At 40.4% G+C, this 27,937-nt stretch overlaps 2 protein-coding genes across 3 annotated transcripts; both read left to right on the top strand.

The window, feature by feature from the left end:
• Positions 1–500: 500 nt before the first annotated feature.
• Positions 501–21,223, top strand: sptlc2b (serine palmitoyltransferase, long chain base subunit 2b). 2 transcript variants are annotated; one of them, XM_077018149.1, is made up of 12 exons: positions 501–733; positions 4,839–5,033; positions 6,079–6,233; positions 6,532–6,680; positions 8,650–8,774; positions 13,668–13,761; positions 14,892–14,997; positions 15,282–15,501; positions 16,259–16,385; positions 17,923–18,058; positions 18,268–18,397; positions 19,160–21,223. In XM_077018149.1, exons 1-12 carry the CDS (start codon positions 614–616, stop codon positions 19,277–19,279), a joined length of 1,677 nt encoding a protein of 558 aa, XP_076874264.1. In that variant the 5' UTR covers positions 501–613; the 3' UTR covers positions 19,280–21,223. The 2 variants fall into 2 exon arrangements, with proteins under 2 accessions (XP_076874264.1, XP_076874265.1); XM_077018150.1 differs by lacking the exon at positions 501–733 and adding an exon at positions 895–1,023.
• A 1,952-nt stretch (positions 21,224–23,175) lies between these two features.
• Positions 23,176–24,453, top strand: LOC143522602 (uncharacterized). The gene is made up of 2 exons (XM_077016314.1): positions 23,176–23,494; positions 23,684–24,453. Exons 1-2 carry the CDS (start codon positions 23,306–23,308, stop codon positions 24,332–24,334), a joined length of 840 nt encoding a protein of 279 aa, XP_076872429.1. The 5' UTR covers positions 23,176–23,305; the 3' UTR covers positions 24,335–24,453.
• Positions 24,454–27,937: the final 3,484 nt, after the last annotated feature.

Genomic DNA, 27,937 nt, shown 5'->3' with positions numbered 1-27,937 from the left:
GTCAGGTCCAAGTTAACCTGCCAGCGAGCAGGTTAGCTTCAGAGCATAAGTTGCTATAGTAACTGACTCCGGTTCTCTCTAAGCTTGGTTTCTGGAACGGAAAACCTCGAGTTTCCGTGAACTCTGAGTTAACTTACCCGGGTTTTCTCGCTTAACCCGCTTCTTGGAACACCCCCCTGATCCATCATCAGGAGCCCATAGATTCCTTCAGGCTTCATAAAAAACACTCCGACAGACATTTGCGACCACACATTCACGGAATGGTAAAATTATCGTATATTTGGCCTTTTTGGGATTATTGATCGTACATCGTACAAATACGATAGTTATCGTACACCCGGTAAAACTGGCTCCACGCCGCTGTACTCGGATTAAGAAAGATCATCCATAAAACGAATAACCCTGTGAATAAAGTGAATAATGTAAACCCCGCCTTTATGTGACGTGTACAAATCTCATTGGTTTATAATTGTGTTCGGGGGCGTGTGTTTCCTGTTGTTTCGGCAGTGGTGGGTTTACGTTTGGGCGAGTAGGACGCTGTACATAACTTTGATTAAACGAGAAGAGCCGATATCCTTGTGAGCGACACGGTCTCCATCAGAAGGCGTTTAAAATGGCAGAAAACTCTGCGAGTAAGATTTTGAATGGAGATATCTGTCTTCACACTAGCAACGGCAAGAAACCGGGAAGGAACGGCTTATTGAAGAAACACTCGGAGCAGAGACGGGAGGAGGTGAGGCCCTGTGTGTGTGTGTGTGTGTGTGTGTGTGTGTGTGTGTGTGTGTGTGTGTGTGTGTATGGAGGAGGTGAGGCTGTGTGTGTGTGTGTGTGTGTGTGTGTGTGTGTGAGACTGTGACTGTGACTACACCAACACTTGTGTTCCCATATAACCTACCCGGAAACGCTCTTTTCTGTTGACATAGTCACGTCTAACAACATTTTTTAAACTTGTCTGTAAAATTACCGTCATTAATGTACTTTTCAAGCAATACTTTCAAACTGAAGTGTCGGACTTTAAGTTCTGTAAGTTCTGTTAATTACTAGCTAGTGATGTTGCTAACAAACTCATTTGTTCGGCATGGTTATCGTGGCGATTTGATTTTAAGCGTTTAAGCGTTTTGAGGTTTTCTGAATAGCTACTTCGCTGGCGTTAGACCTAAACCTCGTTAACTAACTCCACGTCCTCCGTTATCGGTTTTATTTAAGCTCATATATTTTTTGTCTGAAAACCACGCGAATATTTCCTTAAAAGCTAAATTAATTTGTCTTATGCAATTGTCTTGTTCAGCAATAATACATACGATACGATACATTTTTTTAATTATTTACCTTTTTCTCTAACTGGTATATTGTAATAATATTAATATAAGTGTCAGGATACTGTATGAAAGAATTGTGAGCATAAGCTGAGCTGACAAAATGCACACTTGTGTAGAGGCATGGGAAGCATATCAGTAGGTGCTTGTAAACCTGCGTTCAGAACCTACCTAATTGCTCACAGTAGAACTTGGATTGTTGGACTATATGGCTTTATTTTAAACACATGAAAAGTAGTTTTATTTATTTATTTTCGAATATGCACATAGTGAAAAGTTCCACTTAGTGTTTGCTCTCTAGGTTTCCTTTATTGAGTCTAACCAATTGTGCTCAAAAGTTTCTACTGTAATATCTTTAAGCATTTCCTTACTCTTGAAAAGTTAAATGCATACGAGTAGTAATCTTATTAGCACATGTTAAACCAAGTGATTCAATATAGGCCTATAGATATTTCAGAGAGGAACATGCTTTAAGTTGCATGTATTTGCTAAATATAAGGAATGGTTTAATGAATCACTCACAAGCTTGTACAGTAGTCTCACTCGTTAAATTTGGCTAGAGGGATTAATGGATTACAGTACAAGGTAGTGATTTTTGGTTCCTTGGTCGGTATAAACCTTCAGATGATGTGGCCTAAGGTTTAATCTGTAATGTAATCTGTGCTGAGCCATGATCATTGGTTTGTTAAGACACCCCTAAATATTTGATATCCACAGTTAGTCTGTACAGTGGGACAGGCTGTTTTATTCTCTACCTATATTAATCCGTGTATCATTCGTTCATTTGATATTCAACTGAAAATCAAAATTGGAAAATCAAAAAAACAGTTCATTATTTTGTTTTTCGTTTTGAATATAAAAACAAAAACAAATCAGGCTTGTATTTTTCTGTTTTTTATTTGATAATCCAAACAAAAATAGCAAAATAAAAAAAACGGATTCGGAGCCTAACTTGATTTAGATTTTTTAACTTGACCCATTTGTGTGCCCCGAAAGTCACTGATTTGTTACTGCGGTAAAGTTGGTTTCATGTTCGCATATTCGGAATTCTTTCTTCAATAATTTTAAGACAGTATCAGCAAAAGTGCCAAAATGTGCAAATTCTCGTTTCTGGCAAACAAAACAAATACCTACAACTTTGTTTACGCCAGGAATATACATATTTTAAGTTGTAGACAACATTTTATTTAAAATGTACTATTGTGACCGTTACAACCTCTAAGGCACCGTCTACAAATTACATTAACGTGGTTATTACTGATGCAAGCGGCGGTAGTAAAGGCCCCAGAGCACTGCACACTCTGTTTTTATTTTTTTCAATAATTTCAATAGCTTTTCAATGGTCCATCATAAGAGCACCAAACAAGTTGTTTTACACAAAGTGCATCCTTAATAACCTACTATATAATAATAATCTACAACTTTTATATGGGTGTTTCTACCTTGCACCAATTTGTGGTTGTCTAATTATGTCAATAGCTTTTAAACGGTGCATCATAAGATCATAAAACAAGTTCTTATATATTAAGCGCAATGCTAAGCAACAACCTACAAGTCAGATATGGTTATTTCTACCTCTTCTCTATTTGTGGTGGTGAGTTCTTATCTTATAACTTCAATAGCTTTTAAACAGTCCATCCAAACAAGATGTATTACATTAAGCCCATGATGACCAGCAACCTACAACTCAGATATGGGTATTTCTACCTCTTACATTTACGGCATTTGGCAGACGCCCTTATCCAGAGCAACTTACATTTTTTTTTTACATTTTTTTTATACAAGTGAACAATTGAGGGTTAAGGACCTTGCTCAGGGGCACCTCAGTCATGGCTTCAGGTCTGGGAATTGAACCCACAACCCTCCAGTCACAAGACCAGTTCCCTAACCACCAGGCCATGACTGCCCTTACCTAATAGTGGTGGTGAGTTTTTATCTAATTATTTAAATAGATTTTCATAATATTCTTATATTATGAATAGCACCTGTAAATACCCATGTCCGAGATGTAGGTTGTTGTTTAGGATGCACTTTGTGTAATACAACTTCTTAGGTGGTCTTCTGATGGACCATTTAAAAGCTATTGAAATAATAAGACAACAGCTGAGTACATATTGGTGCAAGGTACAAATACCCATGTAAGAGTTGTAGGTTGTTGTTTAGGATGCACTTAATATAAAACTACTTGTTTTTCTTCTGTGTAGCATACAGAACTAGACTGAGAGACCAGTTTTATTTCATTAGCTATTTAATATTGTCTTCAATTTTGAACCTTTTCACAATATTCAAATTTTCTGAAATATATCAGTCTGCGTGCAATGAATGAGTATATACAAGTTTAGCCTTTTAAATGAAATTACTGAAATAAATGATATAGGCCTACCAATATCTGTGTAACGTGGTGGGAGTCAGGGTTGGACACAATCGCGATAAAGAGCTGGCACCTACTTTAACGGAGCTAGTCTCCTCTAAGTGAACCGCGCGCATACGGAGAGTGTGCGACTTACGAGGCATACTGAGAACACACTTCACAGAAACACTCACGAAGGAATATAAAGGACCACAGCAATTATGAAAGGAAAACACGTTTATGTAAGTATGAATGCTGAAATAATACAAGGCACAGAAAACACGGCAGAGATTCAAGTAAACGAGCACTACAAAACACAATGACATATAACCCTGGACCACTAGATACACAAGGGAACACCACTGTTGGTTGGTTTCACGTTCGCGTATTCGGAATTTGGTGCCTTAGACGTTGCAGCGGTGACAGCAGTTATTTTAAATAACATGTTATCTAAAATTTAAAATACGCCTATTCCCAATGTAAAATACGCCTATTCCTGAGTTGTAGGTGGTTGTTTATGAACCACCTGAATATTGAAGAACGAATTCTGAATATACGAACGTGAAACCAACTTTACCGCAGTATTTGATGCAACGTGCACGAAATCTCTGCACGCGTCTTACCACCTTCAAATAAATCTTTAATTAAACTAGCATGTGGTTCCAGTCCGGTCATGTTGTCTATAACAATATAGACGATGTTCCAATGTCTAGGCTACAATCAGAGTAGAACAAGTAACACTGCACTGCACTCCCGCACAAACAAAGCCCACGAAGAATACACAAACCAGTAACTTCTGGGTCACACAAATGGGTCAAGTTAAAAAATCAAAATCAAGTTCGGCTCCGAATCCGTTTTTTTATTTTGCTATTTTTGTTTGGATTATCAAATAAAAAACAGAAAAATACAAGCCTGATTTGTTTTTATATTCAAAACGAAAAACAAAATAATGAACTGTTTTTTTTTTTTTTTGATTTTCCGATTTTGATTTTCAGTTGAATATCAAATGAATGAATGATACACGGATTTAATATTATCAGCATTTAGTTGTTTTGCATTTCTTCATCAATGTATTTGCCTCCCTGATTGTGTCTGTGGCTTGATTGGTTTCGTTCTCTTTTGTGTAAGGATATTGTTACAAAGTTGTGTATCATTCTGTTTTGTACTTGCAGAATCACCTTGTAGGGCACAATGCTGTATTCTACAATAAACCATTTGTGGAGTCCTTTGAGGAAACTCCTCTGCTCGTGGCTGTGCTCACATACATGGGCTATGGCATCCTCACTCTGTTTGGCTACCTGCGAGATTTCCTCCGCCACTGGAAGATTGAGAAGTGTCGTGTGGCCAGTGAGAGAGAGAAGCATAAAGTGAGTTAGATGTCTGACTTTAGTTCCCTATACTCAGTGTTTGGAACGTTACTTTAAAAAAGTAATTAGTTATAGTTATTCACTACTTGTTCAAAAAAGTAACTGAGTTAGTAACTGAATTACTCTATAATAAAAGTAACTCGTTACCAGGGAAAGTAACTATTTGCATTACAGTAAAAAAAAGTTATATGCCAATGAATAAGGATTTTTTTGAAAAAGCAGTTTTCAGTCAGTTGAAATTAGTAGATCATAAAGGTGTTTAACTTTTGATATTTATTGCACATCAACAGACAAGTGCAGGATAAAATCCTTTAAAATCCCAAATCTTTGGGGGAAAAAAAGCAAAAGTAAACAGTTACACTATATAAAGTGCATTTACATCTATCAAATTAAATTAAATTCTCAACCTGAGACAACTGGTTTGTTCACAACAGAAGTAAACTTAACAATAAAACCTCTATTCTTAATTAAATAAATCAAACACCCAGTCTGGTAGACATTCAGGAACTTCAAGTATTTTCTTAAATAATGTTTATATCGTCACCTTGAAAATGTTCATTTTTCTTCGGCTTGATCCTGACTTGCCATTTCTGCCTCTTCTCCGTTTGTGTCGTGTGCTTCGGCACGCGTGTAAAAACACTGGATCTGATTGGCTACCATAACGCTGCCTTAGCCAATCGCTTACTGACTTGTTAAGTTAAACAGGTGTTACACCGAGAACTGTGACCTATCGAGATCTGTTACTCCTCACTAGCCTGGGCAGCGGTCTGCTCACATTACTGTTCGTATATCAATATATAGTAACGCACCGCTTTTAATGACCATTAACGTCAACGGCGTTGTAACGACAGGAAAAGTAATTTATTATATTATCCCGTTACTGACAAAATGACGCCGTTACCTAACGCCGTTATTTTTAACGCAACACTTTATTTAATTTATTCGCAACACTGCCTATATTAGATAACAAATTAATAGTGTACAAAAGCAAGTACACTTTTCTTTCCTCTGAAAAGTTTGATGTGTGCGTGTGCTTTGTCTCCAGGACTTTGTTCCACTGTACCAGGACTTTGAGAACTTTTACACAAGGAATCTGTATATGAGGATCCGGGATAATTGGAACAGGCCCATATGCAGTGTTCCAGGGGCCAAGATGGATGTTGTGGAGCGAGTCACCCATGATTATAACTGGACCTTTGAGTAAGTAAACAAAAGACACTTGAAATAAAAGACAGTGACTCTTCAACCTGGTCTCTGCAATACTATCTCTTTGCATAGTGCTGTCCTGCAACCACTAATAGTTATATATTATTAGTAACTTAAGCATTTTAGAATTGGGGATTGGATCCCATCTCCCAACTTAAACATTTTAGTGAACATTATTACAGTTGGTTTAATTACAGGGTGATGTATGCATACTTTTCAACAATTTTTCATTATTTCCCAAACTCCTCTGCTGTTCCCCATTTAATTAAATTGTCACAATTTATTTCCACAGACACACCGGTATGGTCTTGAAAAATGTAATTAACATGGGCTCCTATAACTACCTGGGCTTTGCGGAGAATTCTGGGCCATGTGCGGATGCATCTGCAGAGGCCACAATGAAATACGGGGTGGGAGTGAGTGGCTGTAGACATGAGATAGGTAATCCGCTGTCCTCGCCTTTTCTCAGATCACACACACAAATATATATATATACTATATATATATATATACTACCGTTCAAAAGTTTGGGGTCACTTGGAAATGTTCTTATTTTTGAAAGAAAAGCTGTTTTTTTTCCCCAATTTAGCTAACATTAAATGCATCAAAATACACTCTATACATTATTAATGTGGTAAATGACTATTCTAGCTATAAACATCTGGTTTTTAATGCAATATCTACATAGATGTATGGAGACCCATTTCCAACAACCATCACTCCAGTGTTCTAATGGTACATTGTGTTTGCTAACTCTGTAAGGCGGCTATTGGATATTTAAAAAACCCTTGAAAACCCTTGTGCAAGTAGGTTAGCACAGCTAAAAACAGTTTTGCTGATTAGAGAAGCTATAAAACTGACCTTCCTTTGAGCTAGTTGAGAATCTGGAGCATTACAATTGTTGGTTCGATTAAACTCACAAAATGGCCAGAAAAAGACAACTTTCAATTGAAACTCGACAGTCTATTCTTGTTCTGAGAAATGAAGGCTATTCCATGCGATACATTGCCAAGAAACTGAAGATTTCCTACAATGGTGTGTACTACTCCCTTCAGAGGAGAGCACAGACAGGCTCTAACCAGAGTAGAAGGAGAAGTGGACGGCCCCGCTGCACAACTGAGCAAGAAGACAAGTACATTAGAGTCTCCAGTTTGAGATATCGACGCCTCACAGGTCCTCAACTGGCAGCTTCATTAAATAGTACCCGCAAAACGCCAGTGTCAACGTCTACAGTGAAGAGGCGACTCCGGGATGCTGGCCTTCAGGGCAGAGTGGCAAAGAAAAAGTCATATCTGGCTAATAAAAGAAAAAGATTAATATAGGCAAAAAAAACAGACATTGGACAGAGGAAGATCGGAAAAAAGATGAATCAAAGTTTGAGGTGTTTGAGGTGTTTGGATCACACAGACGAACATTTGTGAGACGCAGAACAACTGAAAAGATGCTGGAAGAGTGCCTGACACCATCTGTCAAACATGGTGGAGGTAATGTGATGGTCTGGGGTTGCTTTGGTGCTGGTAAAGTGGGAGATTTGAACAAGGTAAAAGCCTTCCTTATTCAAAATCCCTATCACTCCATTTTTTGCAACACCATGCCATACCCTGTGGACAGCGCTTGATTGGAGCCAATTTCATCCTGCAACAGGACAATGACCCACCTCCAAATTATGCACAAACTGTTTAGAGAAGAAGCAGGCAGCTGGTGTTTTATCGGTAATGGAGTGGCCAGCGCAGTCACCAGATCTCAACCCCATTGAGCAGTTGTGGGAGCAGCTTGACCGTATAGTACGAAAAAAGTGCCCATTAACCCAATCAAACTTGTGGGAGCGGCTTCTGGAAGCATGGGGTGAAATTTCTCCAGATTACCTCAGCAAATTAACAGCTAGAATGCCAAAGGTCTGCAATGCTGTAATTGCTGCTAAGGGAGCATTCTTTTACGAAAGCAAAGTTTAAAGTAGAAAATTATATAAAAAAAAAAAAAAACATTATTTCTACCTTGTCAATGTCTGGACTATATTTCTATTCATTTTGCAACTCATTAGATAAATAAAAGTATGAGATTTCAGGGAAAACACAAAATTGTCTAGGTGACCCCAAACTTTTGAACGGTAGTGTATATATCAAATCAAATATATTTGTATAGCGCTTTTCACAACATATGTTGTCACAAAGCGCTTTACAGGATTTACAAGGTTTTATATATATATATATCCTCATATACATACATACATATATGCTATATATATGAATATATTTCTTTGTTTCTTATGGTGCAACTTTGCTTTAATCTGCACCCAGGAAACTGGCCGTTACGGCATCTGGATTTATGAAAGTAATTTATGTATTTTATTTATGCATGTAGTTGAATCATATTTGTCTTAGTAATGTGTAGTGTCTTGTAACTCTTCAAGGTAATCTTGATAAACATGAGGAACTTGAGAAGTTGGTGGCCAGGTTCTTGGGTGTTGAGTCCTCTATGGCATTTGGAATGGGTTTTGCTACCAACTCTATGAATATTCCAGCTCTTGCAGGCAAAGTAAGTAAGAATTTTTTGTAGTTCAACCATTTTAAAGGAAATCAAAAGATATATTTTGAGGACCAAATTATATAGTTTTTTATGGATTTGCAGGGATCTGAGGGTAGTGGAGGGGTAGGGTCTCTCAACCTCTTCTTTCTGTCCGTACATTGTACATCTATGACTGATGCAGGATGCTCTATTGTCCTTGCACATAGAGAGACTGGGTCATGGCACCCAGGCTTCCTGTTAAAGTAGTTTGGAGGATGAGTCATCATTCCTTTGTGCACGTTCCTGTTCCAGAACTTTTTGTAACATTCCAACTTGTTTTCCTCACTTATGAAAAACACTTCTTCTAGAAATACTAGTAAACTAGAAATGGTACAATACTCGTTTCCCTTAAGTATCGATTCTTTTTACATAAAATGCGCTTTCGTTTGACCCACCCAAGCTGCCGTAATGCACAGGACAGTTTGTAATGCTAATATGGCAGCTAAAGCAAACGCAGTGCTGTTGGATTCGAAGCAGATACAGATGGAAAACCGAAGGATATGAACAAGCCCGTTTGCAAGCGGTGCTTTTGGAACATTTCAACGAAGGGCGCTAAAGCCTGGTTGAGTGACCATAGCGCTAGACTCCGCGCGCACCTCGCGCGAACCTCCGCGAGCGGTGGAGGCTTTATACTTTCCGCTTTGCAGTGTTGTCCGAAACTATATGTGGTAGTATAAAAGAAACACCCCTCAAAACAGGGGAATGAACACTTACCTGACCAATTTTAATGCTGCTTTGTGTTTCAGTGTGTTTCAGGTTTGAAAAGTGCTGCAATTTAGGCTAAAGTACTTGAAAATGTTGAAATTGTAACTACTTCGTTTCACAACAAATATCTGTCTGACTGGACACTTTTCTTGTATTACATTAACAAATACGAGCCTCTTGTAATTCCAGGATGAAACATGAGAGAACGTGAAGACGCTAAGAAAAATGCACGTTACGTTATTACGTTAACTCTTCTAATTCCAGGACGAAACACGAGAGAACGTGAAGACGTTAAGATTGGGCGTTTTGAAAATAAACAACCATTAAATAATGTGATTAAAAGCGCAATATTTCGAATCATTTCGAGTATATGTATAAATATTTAACTTAATTAAGTTTAACGTGTTGGGAAATATTGGTACAAGCGCTTGAATTGAACCCTGCAAACATGACTTTGTTCATTGCGCTGAGGCCTGCTCTGGCCGATACACGAGCATCCCCCGGCCAGAGAATTGTATCTCCTCTCCCGGTCAGTCTGTGGATTACAAAGGGTAATTAGCCACGTCTTGAACACATAGCTGCTGTTTCCTAAGTAATTTAACAATTACCCATTTTTAAAATGAATTGTTCTAAGCTGGAAATGTCAAATGCTTTTATTTAAATGCTTAAATATTGTTGCTAACCAAGAAGCCACCCGTCATAGAAATGTGCCTTTATAGAAATGTGTGTGCAGTTGATTGCTCCGATTACATTAGGGAAACCGGCTATCACTGCGCTTTAATGTTTGCCTGGTCAACCACTTCATATGGGAACTTTATATACCTAGCTGACATTCAGATGATCCCATCCAAAACAGCTGGCATGGCCCGGCTCAAAGATGACTGGGATATCCCCGACCGGTCTGCCAGTTCTCTTTGAAACGAGCCAGTAGCCAGGAAGCCGAGCGTTGTCGCTGGTAATGCGCAACTCCTCGCGTTTCTCTCTCCAAAACTGGACCCAACTCAACACAAGAGGACAGTTCTTGGAAATCTGAAACTGCTTATAAGCCACTCTTCATCATGGGCTAAAGAATCATAATGGTCACGGAAAACGCGCTCTCTGCGAATTCGGCCATTATCAATATCTTCCAGTAATGCCAATGCAGCCATCTCCCAAGAACTCCAGTGCAACATTTAATGCATGTTTATATAATCTAGGCTAAGTGGAAACACGTTGAATAATTATTTCAGTAAGGCAGTGAAATTGTCTGATTAATTTACTGTTTAATTTTCTCATTCATTTACTTAATTTTTCCCAATAAGGGCTTACTACAATGTGTGCGTGAAGGATATCTTAATAGTTGTAATTTCAATGCATCACCTCTTAAGGCCCATTCACACCCTACGGTAATTACGGATACGGACCCTTTCGTCCGGTTCCGGAGGTCGTTTCCTCCGTCAGTGGGTCCGTTGCCAGAGCGCTTACGAATCCGTAGTAACGGAGCAATATAAACCGGAAATCAGGGGGCAGTAGAGAGTCAGAAGCATCGGACGTACACCAATTCGGGAAAATCAATGAAGAAGAGTACTGGACTTTAAAAAATGACGCTCGAGTTAGAAGAGAAACTTTGCGAGTTGGTTAGAGGCTACATTCTGCTACGGTGCCAGGTCATCGCGATAAACAGCGATGCAAAAACAGCTGGGAGGAGATTGCTGGTGCGCCGGTGCCGGAAATTTGACTATACTGCCCTCTAGAGGATGTATTTAAAAAAAATCATAACAACGTTGGAACTGGAAATAGGTATAGTGGCCCCCTACGGAAGCTACGTTTGGTACGGACGGACGAAATTCGTCCGTGTCCGGAGGTATAAAGCAGGCTTAAGTGTTGCTAATTGACAAACACATTAGAAACATGCGTACGCCAGAGGTGAAGTTGTCGTGGGTGTACGCACTTTCTCACGTTCAAATCACATTTTGTACATCTGACCGTTTGCGTGAAACATAGCGTACACAATGTTTTTGTGCGTACGAACTGTTCGTACATGAGGCCCCAGGATATGCTTTATGTTTTGGATGATTGTCTTGTTGGAAGATAAATCTCAGTCCCAGTCTTGGGTCTTTTGCAGACTTCAACAGGTTGTGTTGCTGTGTTTCTTTTACGCCAAATTAGTGCTGTCAATTCCAGGTGCCGCGATTTAAAAGTCCTCACCAGGATTTTGCTCAAACTTGCTAGATTTCCTAATTCTAGAATTCTATTATTTATATTCTATTTAATTAGGAAAACTTGCTAGAATTCCTCTGCAGTTTAAACAGAACCCTGAGACTATCACAGAGCAGGTGCATGTATACGGAGACTTGATTACACTCAGGTGGATTCTATTTATTATCAGTCATTTAGGACAATATTGGATCATTCAGAGATCCTCACTGAACTTCTGGAGTGAGTTTGCTGCACTGAAGTAGAGGTGCCGAATAATATTTTGCATGACCCACTTCTCAGTTTTTTTATTTGTTAAGAAAGTTTAAAATTCACAAAAATATTTTTCTTTGAGGCCTCAAATGTGGCAAAAGGTTGAAAAGTTCAAGGGGGCCGAATACTTTCACAAGGCACTGTATTTCCAGGGTACACAATTTAACTTGATCAAGAGATGTGAATGTATAAACATGGGCGGTTTGTTAATTAGGGCGATTGGGCAACGCACTACGAAAGGATGAAAAAGATGTTTTTTTTTTTTTTTCCTCACATTCTATCACGGTATTTAATTACCTATGCCTGTTCTGGACAGTTTGCCTCTGAATGCCACTGTCCAATCAGCGTTGAGGTGCATTACCTGTAGTACCGCCCCTTTTTGGAGCGATTTTAGTCTAACTGAAAATCGCCCAGACTGCTCTGGTAGACTCATGTTAAAGTTTTTTTATTTTATTTTATTTTTTTTATTAAGTGTAGGCGCTGCAATGCAATGTCTATGAGTTCCAGCAGGGCGTGCCCATACATGCTTACGTCAGACGTAACGTAGGGAAATTAATCTGCTCAATACGGCCAGCGTTACTTCAACTCAGAACAACTCAGTCGTTTCATTAAGAGAAGTGCCATTCTGTCGTCGTAATAATCAAGATAAACTAGCAACTAAGGAATTAGGGCCACCGAGACCAAATTTAAACATCAAACAAGTGAAGTGTCCAAAAGGGAGGAAAAGAATATAACCGGGGATTTTGGCGAAACTGGTATGAAGGGGAAACATGGCTAGCAGGCTGTGAAGTAGCTCGCGCCCTGTTCTGCTCTCCCTGCATTCTGCTCCATCCTTAATGCTGTTGCCCATTTATATTCTAACACACACAACACCTACAATAAAATACTGTCTGAGGAATACAGAAATTATTGTGAGAGGGAAAGATTCAATTTATTTAATTAATCGTAAATCTGGCCTCTCCATGTTTAAAGTTGTTTGTGAGGGCAAATTGAGAGATGACAATCTCAGTTAAATGTTCAGTCATTGTAGAACTTTAACCAAGATGATATTTACACAATATATATCGGTGCACAAATACTGTACAGTATTTCGTAATGTTAACGTAATTTATAGATGGTGACAGCAGTACATTTAAAATGACCTGTCTAATTACGAATATGCGAACATGAAACCAGCTTAACCACAGTTACAAGGAAGAGAAAGACATCAGTCATGTTGGATGGCAGAGATCCTAAATAACAGCTGATCTGATGTGTGTTGCAATGCTTATTAGTTTGTATATTATGGCACCTAGAAAAAGTTATTGGTGTCTGTTTTTTTTTTCTTCTTCTTCTTTTAGGACCTACTGGCTCCTTTTAATATGTAAATTAGTTTACCCTTTTAATTTGTTTTAACATTTGTACTGTATAAAACTGGGTCGGGACTTGATGACTGAGAAACTGTTGGTCCCGAGACCAGTTGAGAACCCCTGAACTAAAGAGCCTGTATATCGGTATTTGTATCTGTATCTGTATTGGCAGTTATATATCGATATTAGATCGGAACTGAAAAACACCGGATCGGCCCATCACTAGTATAAATTAGCATTATCTGTGTTTCTCACCACTTGTTAAATGTTAAAAATTTGTGTGTGTGTGTGTGTGTGTGTGTGTGTGTGTGTGTGTGTGTGTGTGTGTGTGTGTGTGTGTGTGTGTGTGTGCGCTCTGTAGGGCTGTCTAATTTTAAGTGATGAGCTAAACCATGCATCTTTGGTGTTGGGCGCACGTCTCTCTGGTTCTGCTATTCGGGTGTTCAAGCACAACAGTAAGTTCACTTCATTTTCAATCCTTTTGCATGGATTGACAAAACTCTAAATGGTACCTTGTCCAGGATTCCATTAATATGATCAAAGCTGCTAGCTTCTCAACTTTACAGCTATGTTGTATTTGAAGATTCCAGGGAATTATGTATTGTATATGCTGATGTGCCTTTTATTGTATATAATATGAAATTTAACTTGCTTGCAGACCATTTTTATCTGCGCATATATATATATATATTAGGGGTGTGCATAGATAATCTAGATAATCTCACTGAAATCTTGAAATTAATCTATATTAATCTATATTAAAATGGCTCATATGCGTGCTACCCAAGTAATGACAAAGTCAGTTTTTGAGATAGGGTTTCTTAATACAGAGGGTGCATTAGACCAGGGGCTCATCTCCTGTTTCCAAAATGCATCAATGACTGCTTGAGAAAGCTGTTCTACTTTGATACTTGAAGAAAAAAAAACATGCTCAATAAAATGTAGGCTACTTGTGTTCAACGGTTTATTCAGTTAAACATGAATTTGTAAGCCTATATACTGTACATTTAAAAGGGGTTGATAACAACATGTTTATTCAGCTAAACATGATATTTGAAATGTAAGCCAACATTTAGTACATTTAGACTCACGGACGTAATTTGGGGGGGACTTTTTCAAAAGCCGGTTTTGGTCCTCTGCAGTTTTAACGGTTAAAAAGTAATATTTAAATAGCGACGAATCTAGCGCTAGGACCATGCAGAAAACGACCGCTCCGAGCTCCGCTCCGTTAACACTTTACGTTCCTAAAAATGAATTTTCCATGAAACAAACCTGGCGACTTCGTGGCTGCATCCATGTAAACACAAGTCCGATTTGTAATTCACAGGTTTGAAAACTCGTTCTCGCCCCTACTGTGCAATTTGGTTAGGAATACAGCAGAGCTAAACTATCAAGTTGAAAGTCATCATAGTTTGCTTACATATTTTGACCCAGTTCCCAACCAAACTTTAAGAATAGATTAACGGCGATAATTTTTATATCGCCCGATAAGAGTATCAAATTAACGAACGCCGTTAACGTCGTTAACAGCCCACCACTAATATATATAAAGGCGCCTCTCCTTCTCTTTAACCCTCACACACAGACATGCAGAGCTTGGAAAAGCTACTGCGAGATGCTATAGTCCATGGGCAGCCCAGGACCCACCGGCCATGGAAGAAGATTCTCATTCTGGTTGAGGGAATTTACAGGTACAACACGTCTTTATGTATTTTCAAAGCCAAATGTTCATTCTTATACATTATACGTTAATGATTAAGACTTTCAGAAAATGTGTTTAGCAGACATGGCTCTGATGTCAATGCCATCTCTGACATCATTTACTAGTGATATGATGCCCCAGTGATTGAATGAGCTCATAATCAATCTAGTTCTAGCAAAACTGGTGTTAAAGCAACATTGACAGCAATATGGCATACAGTTAGTATTTTGGATAAGTATTCGCTGTGTCTGTGTGTCTGCTTTATTTGTTCAGTATGGAGGGCTCTATAGTGCGCTTGCCTGAGATCATTGCCCTGAAGAAGAAGTATAAAGCCTACCTGTACTTGGATGAGGCCCACAGTATCGGAGCATTAGGACCAAGGGGCAGGGGAGTGGTGGACTACTTTGGTGTGGATCCATGTGATGTTGACATCATGATGGGGACCTTCACAAAAAGCTTTGGTGCTGCTGGTGGCTACATAGGAGGAAAAAAGGTAAGCTAAGCTGTCCAACTAAGAATGTCAGAACAGAGACACTAGTAGAGCTCCTGTAAATATGGGAATCTTTGATACTTTCCCTTCCTGTAGGCTGTGGTAGTTGTAGCAAAACATATTAGCATGTTGTCCACATACTTGCTCAGTTTAACTGTCAGTGAAGGTTATTTTTATAGGTAATTGTTCGCAACTGTTCATGTATAGATGTAGATGAGTGTTGATAAAGTATGGGAAACCTTTCATTATTCATATTTGGTTCAATATTTGTATCGGCATTCTGTGTGGTCATGGATCTTTTGTAGTTGAAATCCAGTTCCAAGGCACATTTTGCTGATTTATTTGGGATTATATACTTGCTTAAGATACACTTTAGCTGTACTCAAAGCAGCTTTGTTCTGCTCTATGTAAACAGAAGTTGATTGTTTTGGTAACAAGCTGCCCAATATCTCACCCAATGAATTTTTATGACAATTTCATGTGAAATTCATGTGACCCGTGTAAAAATAAATGGAAGAAGCAAAACAAACGTTTATTATATACTCACTGACGACTTTAGTAAAGAGCACATTCTTGAACAAACAGCCATGGCCTTCCATTAATGACACCAGTGTTGGGGGTGCACTGTTCCCTGGTTATGCTATGTTGTGCATTGTTTAGCTGTTAAGCTTGTAGATGCAGACTATGTATTCTGATGTGGTCTAGGAGTATATCTACTTGTAAGCTCATTCTAGGGTCATATGTACATTTTTCCTTTTAGGAGCTGATTGGCTACCTGCGCACACACTCTCATAGTGCCATCTATGCCACGTCCATGTCTCCTCCAGTAGCTCAGCAAATCATTTCTTCTATGAAATGCATTATGGGAGAGGATGGCACGACACTAGGTAATGTTTTTGCCAAGATGTCTTCTGCATACTCTTGATTCTTGCATGCACCTCTTGATGTTTCAGACAACAAAACAAACATAATTAGTATGCAGAGTAGATTACCCTGAAGAGTATTAAAAGAAAGTATTTGCTTAAGCAGTATCGTCTTTATGTACTGCAGTTAAGAGCTGAAAAGTCATCAGAGTAACACCATTTCCCCATAACTAAATTTAATTTGATTGAAGCTTTTGAAAAACCAATTTACCACCAATTTGCCTCCTTTTTGTAGCATCCAAATTAGGTCTGCAGAATATATTTTTAAATATTATTGCAGAACCTGCCTTGACAAAAGAAATGGTGCAGCCAACTATGGTTTGAAAGTGAGCACTTTTACAAATCAGTAAATGTTTTATGTTCTGAGGACAAATCCTCAGACATTCCAGATTCTATGGGTGATTTTGATATATTTACTTGAATAGGCAAATCTAAATAATACTCTCAAAGTAATGCAGGCAAACAGTTCACCACCATTTTTATAATATTGCTATCTGCACAAGAGGCGTATTGTAATTGCAGTATGTCCCAAGATGATGACACACTGACAGCATAGCCAGCTTTTTTTTTATACATAAGATCCCTGATTGTGGTATTTCCAATTTGTACTTATGTACCACTGTGCTCACATCACATATAATAATATATATAATATAATAATAATATAATAACTTTTATTTTTATATAGCGCTTTTCTGTAACCCAAAGACGCTTACAATACATAAGGAAACAAACATATAATACAAAACATACAAAACGGTACAAAGAAAATGATGGAGCAGGGAGATCATAGGAGAGAGAGAAGGGGTGAATCTTAAGTTTAGATTTAAATGTGGAAAGAGAGGGAGACTGTTTAATCACAGTTGAAAGGGGGTTCCACAGTTGAGGAGCGAGTCTGGAAAAAGCCCGATCACCAAAGCTACAGAGTTTAGATGATGGTACCTTTAGAAGATCTAAGAGATCTAGAAGGTCTGTAGGGAAGTAGGAGGTCAGACAGATAAGGAGGAACCATGTTGTTTAGAGGTTTGTAGGTCAGTAAGAGTATCTTAAATTGAATCCGGTATGTAACAGGGAGCCAGTGAAGATCCTGGAGAACAGGTGTAATGTGATCATACGGGTGTAAGTGAGGAGACGAGCAGCAGAGTTTTGGACCATTTGAAGCCTATGCACAGAGGAAGAACTAATACCAGCCAACAGTGAATTGCAATAGTCTATCCTGCTTGAAATGAAAGCATGACTGAGAGAGGCATCGCCGGATCTTTGCTATATTGCGCAGGTGGAAGAATGAAGTTTTTACAACAGAGTTTATGTGGGCAGTGAATGTAAGGGTAGGATTGAGGAGGACACCCAGATTCTGGATGAGGGTAACAGGTGAAATCCGTACACCGTCAATGTTGAGAGAGAGAGAGTGGAGAGAATTGTTGAGAGAGAATTTACATATGTCAATTATGTTCCATTTTGTTCGTTTCAATTTTGTTCTCTTGAATTTTCAAATGATTAGGACGAGAGAGACTGTGTCAGCTTTCTGAGAACACAGCATACTTCCGCAGGAGGCTTCACGAAATGGGCTTCATCATCTATGGAAATGAAGACTCTCCAGTGGTGCCCCTGATGCTCTACATGCCTGCTAAAATTGGGTGTGTCTTTAATTTGTCTTTAATGGAAAAACCCCAAGACAACAGGAAAGATTACATGATGCTCAATATCAAATGGTCATTATAGCGTTCATTTGTCATTAGTAAAGGAAGTATTTGCGTAATATCACTTTGACCATTCAGCTTTTGCTTCTTTGTGATTGTTCTGCAGTTCCATCTACACACACTGTCCTTGTACTTCTCTTCTGCAGAGCATTTGGGAGGGAGATGTTGAAGAGGAACATTGGCACAGTGGTTGTTGGATTCCCAGCCACACCCATAATTGAGTCCAGAGCACGTTTTTGTGTGTCTGCTGCCCACAGTAAAGAGATGCTGGACACTGTGAGTCACCGTGCCCGATCTAACAATACACTCTTGTACAATTTTGTCAAGTTTGCAAGTACACAAGTTTTAGCTTTTCTTTTAGGGTGCTGGCCTGATCTCTTCTACTATATTCTTTCAGATATTCATTCTCTCTCTTTATTTCTTCTCCTTCATTCATGAATTTATAAATCATTTGAGGTATGAGAGAGAAAGGGTTAGAGTGAAGAAAAAGCGAATTGCTTCCAGATGGCTGGCAGTATTTCAAGACTCGACAAAAAAGATCTGAAAGCTAAATACAAGATACTTGCTAAATACAAGATACTTGCTAAACACTAGGTAATGACATTAACTCCTGTAGTTTAGTGGTAGTCTGACTCAATGGTATCTTGAATTCTGGCCTATCTGTACTATTATCTAGGATGAATTCTGTGATCAGATGCAAAGCACTTTGTAAGTCGCTCTGGATAAGAGCGTCTGCTAAATGCTAATGGATGGAAATGGCAAATTTACTTTCTTTCCCTTCATCCAATCCTTAAGCAGTTTGACCTTTTGGATTTCCACTGCCATTTGCCTACTCTGTATGCAAACTGCCACCATTGGCAAGTTGAACATGTCAGGAGCACAGTCCTTAGGCTTCTAAACTATCCCAACGGGCAAAAACTGAATTGGCCCGACTCTAAACCCATTTTCATCCCTTTACTCACTGTTCGTATGCCAGTAAAGCCAACAAGATGCTGTCGAGCCATTAGTGACCCACCTGTGTGGTCTTCTGCCCACCAGGCACTAAATGCCATCAGTGAAGTGGGAGATCTGCTCCAGTTGAAGTACTCTCGGCAGCCCAGGCCGTGTAGCGAGGAGGAGGGCCATCACTTCTCGTATCTGGAGAGTTATCAGGACTAACCCCGCCAGTCTGCTGATTTCATCCTAAGGTGCACTGACCACGTAACTTGGCCTGCTTTGTACTGTTGGCCACTAGTTGGATACAACAAAGTGGCATGTCCTCTCTGATTTGTAAATTATTTATTTGTTTGTTTGTTCTAATAGGATGGGTGCACATAAATGTCCTCCATGAACTGACCGTATGTTGAGTGTTATTTGAGGTCATCATCACTCATTAATAGCTAGTGTATTCCTGTGTTTCAGAATTACACATTATCACTTGAAGGCAAACGTGTTCTTTGACTTCAGCTTTTAACCAAAGTGTCCATTTAAGGCAGGGAATAAACTACAAGTTTTGTTTATCTGCAAAAATACATGTATTTTGTTAAATCTATGTAGTATTTATTGTGAAACAGTTCAAAGTGTGCGTGCCTTTGTGTATGTATGGGGGGGGGCAAGTGAAGGAGAATGTGGCATTGGAATGTGGCATCCATCAGCATTGCATGTATTCTGGGGGGGGGGGGGGGGATAACAACTGACAAGGAGCTTAGTTTGTACTACACTTTACCTTGTCTCAATATATCCTAAGCCACTGAAAGACAAAGAACTGGGAAATTATGAGGTCAATAACTTTGTAATGATTTGAAAGGCTCTGTTGAGAGCCAAAGATTGCTTGCCACCTTTGCCAGCTGTATGTTTCAGAAAGGTTAAATCAAAGCATGTACTCATTTTTTTTCTTTCTCCCCCCCAGCACTATATGTGGTATAAACGGATTGCAGTGGCATCACTAAACGTATGATCACATTTCTCAGGATTATGTAAAGGCCTCAATGTTCATGTCACTTTTCTGGCCACTTATTTTGGGGGGCGAGGTCAATTTAATCCTTCTGTTTTGGCAGAAAGGTTTTAAAAACTTTTACTTTTTTAACTAATATTTTCAGTTTGTTAGTACTTTTGGTAGATTCTGCTTCTAAGCTGCTTCTGTTTAGAATATTGGAACCAGTGATGTAGATGTGATGTTTTCTACAGTTTGATTGTTTTGATGATTTATTTATTTATTTTTTTTACTCTGTTAAAATTTGTTAGTCTGCAGGTTAAGCTGAATGGTATATCCATCGTTGAAGCATCAGAACCAATTAATCAGCTCAAACAACCACCCAAGAACTTCTGATATTAACATGTTAGTGGACACAGCCTTGCAAAGACATTGAGACCTTTCCTGTTAGTTGTCTACTGTCACTTGTCTCCACTCAAATCAGGGGTCTCCAACCATTTTAAAAAGAGGGCCAGATTTGATGGTGAAGGTGTGAGGGGTCCGACCATTCAGCCAGTCATTCTTGGAAGCATTAGCATTAAATGCAAATGAATGAATGAATTTTTTGCTGAGATCTTGACTGTAGTATAGGCCAGGTATAAAGCCATCTTGTGGTGAAACAATGGCTTTTTGTACACATGTTTTTAATACTGTGGTCAACAGTACAGGAGGGCTGCATGTTATAAATGTTATGACTGAGTGCAGGCTGCTGGAAATGTAAACACTGGCAGCACTTGGCCTGCGGGCCAGACTTGGACATGCCTGACGTAAGAGCTTATTGATGAACAGCACTGTGAGAATTATGTGCTCCATCTGTACATATGATGATGGCTTGAGAATGCCCATCGGATATATAGACTTATTACTGCTATTCATTCCTTCTACTTCATTTATGGAAGCCTTATTCTGTATAGCAGCTCTAAATATGTTGTAGATGAACACTACTGATGAACATTGTGGTGTGAATGACGTAGACACTGAAGTGCACTCATTTACAAATTCATTTAGTTTTTCAGCTGATGTCTCATTTCAACAAGCATGTTTTTGAATAAGCTGTGATATTTATTGAATGTGATTTGTGAGAATTACTATTCTATTCCAAAATAACTAAATTAAACAATATGCATACTATGTATAGCAAAGCATGTCAAGGCTTGTTGTATTTCTTCTACGATGACCTCTAACTTGACAGCTGAAATGGCACCAGTCCAGTAACTACATTTCAATCAATCAAATTTTATTTATATAGCGCTTTTTTTTTTTTACCACAGTTGTTGTAACAAAGCAGCTTTACAAGTGTCTCACAACATCTAATAAAAACACAATCCTCTCCTTTGCTGAGAACAACAAACAGTGCTCGTAACGTAATCTGTTCTCGCATTGCGAAGCTACATCTGTTTTGAATTCTGTAGTTTTTATTGGCCTGGAGGGGGTGGTGGTTTTGAATTACAGCTTTTTACACTTTTTACTCTGCCTGGCGAGGTATAAAGAGGGAAGGGAGTGGGGGGGGGGTATCAAGGAACTGCAAAGCGACAAGCTTTACGCCTTCAAGTTCTAGCCAATAGCTCATTCGAGGCTGAAAACATAGGGTGACCATATTTTTATTTGGGAAAACCAGGACACTGTGTGTAAGTTGTTTGGGGGGGGGGGGGGGAACATAACACTCCGCTTTAAAATTAATTCTCCCGTCTCTCCCGGATCCGGACCGTGGTCGGCCAGTTGAGTACGATGAGGCTCAACTGATGAGGCTCAGGGATTCCGTGTCATGCAGCGCCGTGCTCAGGGTCCTAGTGCCTGTAGAATTAATGACCCGATGAAGGTAATTTAAAAACCAGGACATTTCCTCACTTAAAAAAAAAAAAACCCTGGACGCCGGACGTGAAATACAGACACAAGATGTACAACATATTGATTCCACGACCCTCCGGTCAAAAGACCAGTTCCCTACCACCAGGCCATGACTGCCCCAATATAGCAAATAGTATATAGTAAGATCCATAATAGTAAAAATACCAAAATTAAAGCAAAACTGAAAAGTGGCCATTGGAATGCAGAGTGCAGATTAGTTTACTTCTCACTTTAGACCCGCAGGGACGCTAGCGGACGTTACAGGAGGAGCGAGTAACTAGTAGTAGATACTATGTTTGTGAATGTAGCAAAACGGTGACAAAAGCTACAGCAGCGACAAAAAATAATAGCAACATAATAGCAACAGCTTAGTAGCTTTCACACGGCAAGCCTTTCGTGAAACGCTCTTCCCTGTCGACTTCTCTCACGATAATGTCACGCTGAAAAACATTATTAACCTCTCTTGTCAATGGATGGAGCCAGATCCGTAAACGCGCTTTCGCCATTCTAGATGGCTCAGTCAAAACCATTACGTCTTACAGTTTTTCCACAATGTATACACACAAAATGTGGAACTATGCACACAAATCCAAAAACATGAAGCTCATGTGTCAACATTGTGACCCCAAACTGCTAAACTCTAAACACAATTCTATATGTTTTCACTCGAATATCAATCTAAATCACAGCTTTGCAAATCACTAAACACAAATAGCATCATTTAGTACACCTTGGTCACCTAAGAATCACTGACTTTCAAATACAAAACCCTAATTACCAAATAATCTCACACAAGTTGCACCTGTGCAAACTTAATTAGCAGAATGTTTCAATCATTTGTCAGAGTTTAAAAGACGCCTCAAGTGACTGATACAGGTGTTAGGTGAGATAATGGAGCAACAGGAACACAGAGGAAGAGTTAGAGTAAGAGGAGGCCTAGCAGGCCTAGCAGGCCGAAGAGGAAGGCAACGACAAGGCAGTCTTTCAAATGAAATACCTTAGTGGACCGTGTATTGAATCATGGCCTAACCATGACTGAAGCTGGGCGTCGAGTCCAGCCAAATTTGAGCCGCTTTACAGTAGCCTCAGTTATTTGGGCTTTTAGAGAAGAGAATAGGTAAGTAACCACTTTATGGTTTTACTGTAGTATTCACAGAAATGTGCACTGTAGTTCAATGTTTATCTTTACATTTACAGTATGTAGCAATATAGTGAAATGTGTATCTATAGTGTGTGTGTGTGTGTGTGTGTGTGTGTGTGTGTGTGTGTGTGTGTGTGTTTATATACTTTTATCAGAATAGAAAGATGGCCAGCAAGAGGCGGCAGATGCCTGAAATTCACACTTGAACAAGAGATCACCATAGTAAACTTGGTTTTGGAAAACAATGTCATTGAGGGAAATCAGGGACAGAGGCCTGGAAGATGATGTTCATTTCTCAAACATTGACCAGGTCAGCCTGTCCACAATTGAACGTGATTTAAAACGTCATCAGCTGAGTATGAAGCAAGTATATCGTGTTCCATTTGAGTGCAACTTTGACCATGTAAAGGAGCAACGATACCAATATGTGCATGTGAGTACAGCACCCTCTCGGTACCCTTTTTGGACAGGTCACTGTTTACCTCAGTGTCGCTAGGTTGGCCTTTTGTCTAATGCAGCGGTCCCCAACCTTTTTTGCGCCATGGACCGGTTACGTGTCTGAAATGTTCGCGGCCCGGTGGTTGGGGACCCATGGTCTAATGGTCATTTTCCTTTTTTCCAGAGAGTGCTTGAACTGGGTGCCAGTGCTGTTCCCTATGAATATATCTACATTAATGAGGCAGGGTTCAACCTGCATAAGATCAGGCGGCGGGGGAGGAACATCATTGGCAACCGTGCCATTGTCAATGTCCCTGGGCAGCGTGGTGGAAACATCACCATGTGTGCTGCCATTGGTCACCATGGGGTCATGCATCACCACGCACAACTTGGGCCCTATAATACTCCTCGTTTGGTATCATTTCTCGATGAACTCAAAAACCTCCTCAACCTCCCACAGGAAGAACCAGAGCAGCCCTCCTATGTTCTCATCTGGGATAATATAAGTTTCCACCGGGCAGCTCTGGTCAATGACTGGTTCACTAACAATCCACAATTTGTTGTGCTGCACCTTCCACCATATTCCCCATTTCTGAATCCAATAGAGGAGTTCTTCTCTGCATGGAGGTGGAAAGTGTACGAACGTAGACCCCACGACCGTGTGGCGCTACTTCAGGCAATGGAGGAGGCATGTGATGACATCCACGCAGATGACTGCCAAGGATGGGTTCGCCATGCAAGGCGTTTATTCCCCCGCTGTTTGGCGAGGGAGAATATTGCAGCTGATGTAGATGAGGTCCTCTGGCCTGACCGAGATCAGAGGTTTGAACAGTGATCTGTTTCTTTGCATTTTACAATAAATACATTTGTTACCTTTTTGTATGGGAACTGATTTTCCTCGTCATGTTTCTCATTGTACTTACATAGGTGAACATTACATTTTTGCAGCATACTACATACAGTAGAAATGGCTTACATTTGTGTCGGGTCTGGGCCGTGGGACTCTGAGGTGCCTGGGTGGTGGGAGTGAGGCGGTGGCTGTTGGGGGGGGGGGTATCTGGGGTGGGCCAGGGGAGCTGGGTTCCAGACTCAGACCAGCATATCTTCACCGTGTTGATGTTTGATTATTGTGCGATTGGTATGGTTGTGCATATGGGATGAAGGTGTATTGGTGTATGTGTGTGGGTGTATAATCCTGTAAAGCGCTTTGTGACAACATGTGTTGTGAAAAGTGCTATACAAATATATTTGATATATGGGATGTGTGGGTGAATATGTGTTTAGGTAAATGTGGATGTCCAGACCGGCCGCTCTCTGTGGTGGGGGTCTGGGCTTGGATGCGGTGGCGGAGTAGGGTGTCCCCCGGGTCGACCACTCCCTGCCTCGAGCGGGGGGGGGGGGGGCAGCGAAGCTCGGTGCCCAATGAGCCAGCTAGATAGCTGGCTCTCCTCTTCCAGAGGACCCTTTCCTCTGGACCCATGTATTCCCACCCACCCACTCACCCCCCACACATACAAACACACACACACAGTACTCATACATTTAGGATTCTTGGGGCAGGCATGTTACCCAGAGGTTGACGAGGTGGGCCTGCTGCCATGGTTCACCCGTCTCCTCACCACTGTCTGTCCCTCAGTTTTTACTGTATTTTAGAGACTTTGAGGGGACGGTGTGGACAAACACTGACCAGTGGCCCAGGCCCTTGTCCACGTTTGTCCCAGCAACTGTCCCCTCAATTTTAACTACACCATAGTATCACACATTACCATACATGCATATACACCTACACACAACACAGCACTGGGGGTGGAGGGGTGGGAAGGCCTTACTTCACCTGTTTCCTGCTCCCTGCCGGGGGGGGGTGTCGCTAGTGCGGGACTGGGCTGGTGCTGTCCTGGGGCTGCTGCCGATCCTTGCTGGTCCAGCCATTTGCCCCCACCGCAGAGAGTGTGTTAGTTTGGATGAATGTCTTTGTCCTTGTCTCTTTTTGTATAGGTGGATGAATGAGTACGTGTTGGGGGGGGGTGTGTGTGTGTGTGTGTGTGTGTGTGTGTGTGTGTATATATGGGGGTGAATGTGTAAGTACATTGGGGGGGTGTATATATGTCCATAAGAGTGTATATGGGTATGGGTGAATGTGTGTGGGAATGTATGTTGGGGTGGATGTACGTGTGTGTGTGTGTGTATGTATGTATGTGGATAGGGAGGTGTGTAGGTGTATGTAGGGGTGTATGGGGGGTGAATGTATATGAGTTTGAGGGTATGTGTGAGGACAGCTGGCTCTGGGTCTGGTGTGTGCCGTGCCCGGTCCTCTCCCGGCTGCAAACAAAAAAAAAAAGTTTAGAAATAGGAATGCTCTCCCATCCATGTCTAATACAGGCCTCTAACTTTTCAATCATCTTGGGCCTTCTTTATCACACCTTCCTCTTTATGATGCACCAAATCATTCTCTATAGGTGAAAGATCTGGACTGCAGGCTGGCCATTTCAGTACCCGGATCCTTCTCCTACGTAGCCATGATGTGATTGCTGCAGAATGTGGTCTGGCATTATCTTGTTGAATAATACAGGGTCTTCCCTGAAAGAGACGACGTCTAGATGGGAGCAGATGTTGTTCTAGAACCTGAACATAGTTGTTCTAGAACCTGAACATAGTTCTATGTATTAATGATGCCTTTCCAGACATGCAAGCTGCCCATGCCACAAGCAACCTCATACCATCAGTGATGCAGGTTTCTGAACGGAGCATTGGTAACAACTTGGGTTATCCTTGTCTTCTCTGTTCCGGATGACATGGCGTACCAGTGTTCCATAAAGAACTTCAAATCGTGACTCATCTGACCACAGAACAGTCTTCCATTTTTCCATTTTCTCCATTTTAAAAGACGCCTGGCCCAGTGCAAATGTCTGAGCTTGTGGAGCAAGCTTAGAAATGGCTTCCTCTTTGCACTGTAGAGTTTCAGCTGACAACAGCGGATGGCACGGTGGGTTGTGTTCACTGACGATGCTTTCTGGAAGTATTCCTGAGCCCATTCTGTTATATGTCTGTTTCTTGACAGTGGCATTCCTGTTTGAGGTGCAGTGATGTTTAAGGGCCTGGAGATTACTACCATCCAGTAGAGTTTTATGGCCTTGACTCTTACACACAGCGATTGTTCCAGATTCTCTGAATCTTTTGATGATGTTTTGCACGGTTGATGATCTTTCTGCACAATGGTGGAATTGGTGATCCTCTTACCATCTTGGCTTCAGAGAGACACTGACACGCTGAGAAGCTCTTTTTTAAAAAAAAATATTTATTAGTGTTAATTGGTCTTCCAGCTGTTTGTTATATGCTCAATTTCCTTTTTCCAGTCCCAACTTTTTTGGGATTTGTTGAAATTTTGAATCAACATATTTTTCCTTTAAAATGTTACATTTCCTCAGATTAAACTTTTGATCTGTCATCTATGTTCTATTACTAATAAAATATTGACATTTGCCATCTCCACATCATTCCATTCAGTTTTTATTCACTATTTGTTTACTTTTTTGGAATCTGGTTTGTAGAATAGAATTCAACTTTATTGTCATTGCACATGTTGCAAGTACTGAGCAACAAAATGCAGTTTGCATCCATCCAGAAGGGCTAGCAAAAATATGTATATTACAAATGTACAGCTTGAGTATTCTCTGAAGTATAAGTATGTACAGGTTGTGAATGTACAGGCTATGGACAGGTTATAAATATGAAAGGTATAAAAAGTATAATAAATAATATAAGTATGTACTTATGAACATATTTACACAGTATATACAATAGCAGGCAGTATATACAACAGATGAAAGAGTCTGTGAGTTGTGTTTAAGTCCGTGTGTTATGGGTGTGTATTAGGACACAGTCCATGGTTATTGTTCTGATATCAGGAGGCAGAGTTCAGGAGTCTGACAGCTGTGGGAATGAAGCTGCTCCGGTTCCTGGTGCTCTTAGTCTGGAGGCTCTTTAGCGCCTCCCAGAGGGCAGGAGGGTGAAGAGTCTGTATGCTGGTTGACTGGGATCCTTGGTGATTTTCCCAGCCCTTTTCAGACGCCGCTTCCCATAAATGTCCTCTATGGGAGGAAGTGCTGCTCTGGTGATGCGTTGGGCAGCTTTCACCACCATCTGCAGTGCCTTCCGGTCTGAGGCAGAGCAGCACCCGTACCATACTGTGATGCAGTTCGTCAAGATGCTCTCAATGGTGCAGCGATAAAAGTTCACCAGGATGTCTGGTGGTTCTTCCTTCAAGTCCTCAGAAAGAAGAGGCACTGGTGAGCCTTCTTTACCAGCTTGGAGCAGGCAGTCATCCAGGTGAGGTCCTCAGAGATGTGGACACCTAGGAACTTGAAGGTGTTAACACGCTCCACCACCGTCCCTTTGATGTGGATGGGTGGATGTGGGTCAGTGTTTCTTCTGAAGTCCA

This window comes from Brachyhypopomus gauderio, chromosome 9 (genome assembly GCF_052324685.1).
Source record: "Brachyhypopomus gauderio isolate BG-103 chromosome 9, BGAUD_0.2, whole genome shotgun sequence".
In the NCBI taxonomy this organism is placed as follows: domain Eukaryota; kingdom Metazoa; phylum Chordata; class Actinopteri; order Gymnotiformes; family Hypopomidae; genus Brachyhypopomus; species Brachyhypopomus gauderio.
The sequence above is the reverse complement of the archived record's forward strand: the minus strand, read 5'-3'. Positions and strand labels throughout refer to the sequence as shown.